Source organism: Gallinula chloropus, assembly GCF_964237585.1.
Source record: "Gallinula chloropus genome assembly, chromosome: 27".
NCBI lineage: Eukaryota > Metazoa > Chordata > Aves > Gruiformes > Rallidae > Gallinula > Gallinula chloropus.
In genome coordinates this window covers 6,956,818-6,961,122 of record NC_140112.1, presented here as the reverse complement: position 1 = coordinate 6,961,122, position 4,305 = coordinate 6,956,818, and the positions used below count along the sequence as shown (strand labels likewise).

Sequence of the window (4,305 nt, the reverse complement as noted above, 5' to 3'; positions counted from 1 at the left end):
ACCATGAAGTGGCTCATCCTGGCCCTGGCGTGTCTCCAGCTCTCAGAGGGGCTGGTGAGGTGGGTGTCCTGCAGCAGAAAGAGCAGGGAGGGGGTTAGGTAACAAAGCCTGGCTGCAGTTGTAACCTGGACAGGCTGTCCAAGGATGCTAACGAAGCCTGTGTGGGTGGGATTCCAGCCTCCTGCATCTCCACAACCATCTTAAGCAGGGGATGCAGGGGGAATCAGTCAGGCCCTTTTCAGTGGTCTGTGGGGATCGGACAAAGGGCAATGGCTGCAAGTTGGAGCACAGGAAGTTCCGCACCAACATGCGGAAGAACTTTTTCACAGTGAGGGTGACAGAGCACTGGAATAGGCTGCCCAGGGAGGTGGTGGAGTCTCCTTCTCTGGAGATATTCAAGACCCGCCTGGACGCCTATCTGAGTGATATGTCCTAGGGAGCTGATTTGGCAGGGGGGTTGGACCCGATGATCTCTTGAGGTCCCTTCCAACCCCTACAATTCTATGATTCTATGATTGTGGTCCAGGCTGCATCCCTCGCTGGGAGGGCAGTGGAGCAGAGGGCTTGAAGGAACCCAAAGAACTGATTATTTGAAAATGCCCAAATCTTCTCATTTCCAGCTGTGTTTTGTGGTGGCTTGTTTGGGTTTTCTTTCCCCTCTGTGCAGAATCACTCTCAAGAAAGCCAAGTCCATACGGGAGAAGATGAAGGAGGCTGGAGTGCTGGAGGACTACCTGAAGAAAATCAAATATGATCCAGTTAAGAACCTCAGCTCCAGTGAGGACTATGTTGTGTATGAGCCCATAGCCAACCACCTGGATGTGAGTACCCCAGGTTCCCCTCTCCCTGCCTGTCCACACACCATCCTCCCCTTTCCCGCTGCCTTCCCAGCTGCTGGAGCAATCAGTTGACCCCTGAGCCTCCCAGAATGAGAGGATGCTTTTTCCCCCAGCTCTTTTTTAAGCTTCTGTTCTAGACTTTAGAACAGAATACTAAATATTTCATCTTTTTGGGAGACAAAGCAGGGTGAGAGGTCAGCTCATTCCTGCCTACTCTGTTCAAGAGTGAGCCTGGCATTCCCAACCCTGCAAAGCACTGGGATGCTGGCCCAGGGCTGGGAGGTGAAAGCCTGGTCTGTCCCTGACCCTGTGGCCAACAGAGATACCCCATCTCTCATCTGCAGTCCTCCTACTTCGGGGAGATCAGCATCGGGACCCCACCACAAAGCTTCTTGGTGCTCTTCGATACCGGTTCCTCCAACCTGTGGGTTCCCTCCGCTTACTGCCAGGCGCCGGCGTGCTGTGAGTGTCACATGGGGCTCTCCCAGCAGCTCAGCGTAGTCCGTGGAGGAAATCACAATGCCAGACCAAAGATGATCCTGGCATCCTGCTCTGGGATAGCTGCTTCCTAGGACCTGTTGGTGCCTTGCTTGGGAAGTTCAGAGCTCTCTGCCTTCATGTGCCCGGCTAACAAAGGCAGCCCATTCGCTACAGCCATCAGGATGTCCCCAAGAGTGTGGAAATTGTGGTGGTTGTGCCTGACATATCATGGCCAGGCAGAGGGGAGAGCAAAGCTCCGAACGGCTGAGCTGATGCCCCGCTCCCCAGCAGAGCTCACCCAGTGTAACTCTCCGCTGGTGGGAGAGCGACGGGAGCTCAGGGCTGATGGCTTTGCTCACACTGGGCAGCTGACGTGGCTGTGGTCCCAGCAGAGCGAGAGGGACACAGGCAAGCCTGGGGTGCACACCCTGCCTCAGGGAGAACTGCAGGGCAGAGGAACAACCTGTTCTGCCACCTTCCCAACTTGCTTTCTGCCAGGGAAGCTGCTTTCCCAAGCGTTATCCCAGCTGAGTGACTGGGGGTGAAATCCCACCGTGGCCAGGTGAGTGTGTGCCCAGGAGCTTTGCCCTCTTCTCTCTCACACAGTCAACCACGCAAAGTTCAAGCCCAGTGAGTCCTCCACCTTCATCTACAATGGGCAGTCCTACACCATCTCCTACGGCAGCGGTGCGCTCACGGCAGTGCTGGGCTACGACACGCTGAGGGTGAGCACATCCTTGTGTGTCCTTGTCACTCTGGGTGCTGGAAAGAGCCCAGGTAGGACTGCGTAAGGGCAGATCTTGTATCTTCTGCAGACAAGACTTGGGCAACCCGGCATCTGGGATGGGCAGAACCGGTATAAATTGGTTATTGCCACCATCAGGTAACTTGGTGGGTTTTTACTTTGTTTTAACCCAATTCCTGCTGATTTTCCCAGCAGCCTGGACATCCTTTCACCAGCGGTGACCTTGAAGCTTGTTGGGCTTTCAGAGCATCAGTCAACCCATCCAGTGGCTGCGCGGGTTTGCTTAAGCCCATAGGCTGACCTGGCATCCCCCTTCCCCCCCAGATCCAGAGCATCACAGTCACGAAGCAGGAGTTTGGGCTCAGCAAGGATGAACCAACCCAGCCCTTCTACTATGCCGAATTTGATGGGATCCTGGGAATGGCCTACCCCTTGCTGGCAGCAGGGGGGGTGCCCACGGCGCTGGAGGGCATGCTGCAGCAGAACCAGCTCACCCAGCCCATCTTCAGCTTCTACTTCTCTCGGTAAAACTCTACTGGGGGTCTCTGCACATCCCACCTGCACTGGTGTCCCGCTGCCTGTCCCTATGCGGGTTCCTCATGGATTTGTCCCTTGCTTGCCCATGTGTGTTGCACCAAAGTACTGATCTCTGCAGCTTTAACTCTTGGGTTTTTTGCAGTCAACCCACCTACAGCTATGGGGGAGAGCTCATTCTTGGTGGAATTGACACTCGGCTCTTCCATGGGGACATTATGTGGGCCCCAGTGGCGCAGGAGCTCTACTGGCAGGTCGCCCTTAACGAGTGAGTTGTGTTTGTACCTGCTGGGCATGATCTGCCCAAGTAGCTCTTGTAATGAGGGCATTTCAGGTGTCCTGCAGATGCAGGGATGCACAGGGCTTGGGCACTGTGAGCATCCCGGGCTTAGAGATCTAACCAAGATGGTTTTGATTGCCAGTGGGTGCTTGAAGTGACATCCTCCTCCCCATCCACTTCCCAGGTTTACTATAGGAGACTCGGCAACAGACTGGTGCAGCCAGGGCTGCCAGGCCATCGTGGACACGGGGACATTCCTGCTGACAGTGCCCCAGGAGTACATCGGCAGCTTCCTTCAGGCTGTGGGTGCCCAGCTGACCAGCTACGGTGTAAGTGTGGGGATGCTCTGAAGCAGTGGGGATCCTTGCAAGTGGGGATGCTCTGGAGCAGTGGGGATCCTTGAGCCAGAAGCTGTGGGCTTGGCCAGATCCTGCAAAACTCAGGTGGCACTGACGGAGCATGGTGCCACGGGCACATCAGGGAGGTGATGTGGCACTGCCAGGGGATAGACTGGGTGTTACCCCCACACAGTGGGGTCTCTCTCCTATCACAGCAAGTGTTGTTCCAAGCCATAACCCCCTCTTCACCCTCTCTCTGCAGTACGCAGTTGAATGCAATGAGGTCCAGAACATGCCCACCATAACCTTCATCATTAATGGAGCTCAGCTCCCACTCCACCCCTCTGCCTACGTCTTGAATGTACGTATTTACCAAGCAGCTTCATCCTGCTGAGTCCCTGAGGGCCAGGGAAGGACCTGGTGCTTCTTGATAAGTAGTGATGCTCTGATGGCCTGTGTGGGCACATCCTACCTCCTCACAGCCCAACTGGCAGGGTCCTGGTGCTTGTTTGAGGCTCTGACACGCCGTAATCTCCCCCTTACAGAGCAATGGCTACTGCACTCTCGGGATTGAGGCCACCTACCTGCCTTCCCTGAACGGGCAGCCGCTCTGGATCCTGGGTGACGTCTTCCTCAAGGAATATTACACTGTCTTTGACATGGCCAACAACCGCGTTGGCTTCGCTCCGGCGGTGCAGATGAGCACAGAACAGAAATCCAGCCCCTCTCCTGACCAAACAGACCTTAGCCAGGGTTGCTAGAGCACTGCAGGGTTCCTATGGACCTTTACATTCCTTTCCATGCCTCCTGGGCTCATAGTCACATGGGGACTTCCGTGTAAGTCTGTTCTTACAGCCTCCTGTTACCAATAAACCCCAACATCCCAAATTGTCTCTGAACTCCTGGATTTGTTGAGTGAGGACTCAACACAGGCTGATGGGTTGTGTGTCTCAGCTGCCCTTTTTCCAGTGAAGTAAGCACTGTGACAAACTCCTTGGCAGATTCCTGCAAAGTCAGAATAGGGAAAGTGGTGGGGAAACTGTCCCTGAGTTAGTTCAGATTGAAGCACTGACGTTTCTTGAAAAGAGG

General features: G+C 54.9%; 1 protein-coding gene across 1 annotated transcript; it reads left to right on the top strand.

Annotated features, from left to right (window-relative positions):
• On the top strand, window positions 1-3,977 carry LOC311201464 (pepsin B-like; the record flags this gene model as incomplete). Its single annotated transcript, XM_084275850.1, has 9 exons — window positions 1-59; window positions 668-821; window positions 1,184-1,301; window positions 1,926-2,044; window positions 2,389-2,588; window positions 2,744-2,866; window positions 3,063-3,207; window positions 3,479-3,577; window positions 3,762-3,977. Exons 1-9 carry the CDS (start codon window positions 4-6, stop codon window positions 3,975-3,977), a joined length of 1,230 nt encoding a protein of 409 aa, XP_084131976.1. The 5' UTR covers window positions 1-3.
• Window positions 3,978-4,305: the final 328 nt, after the last annotated feature.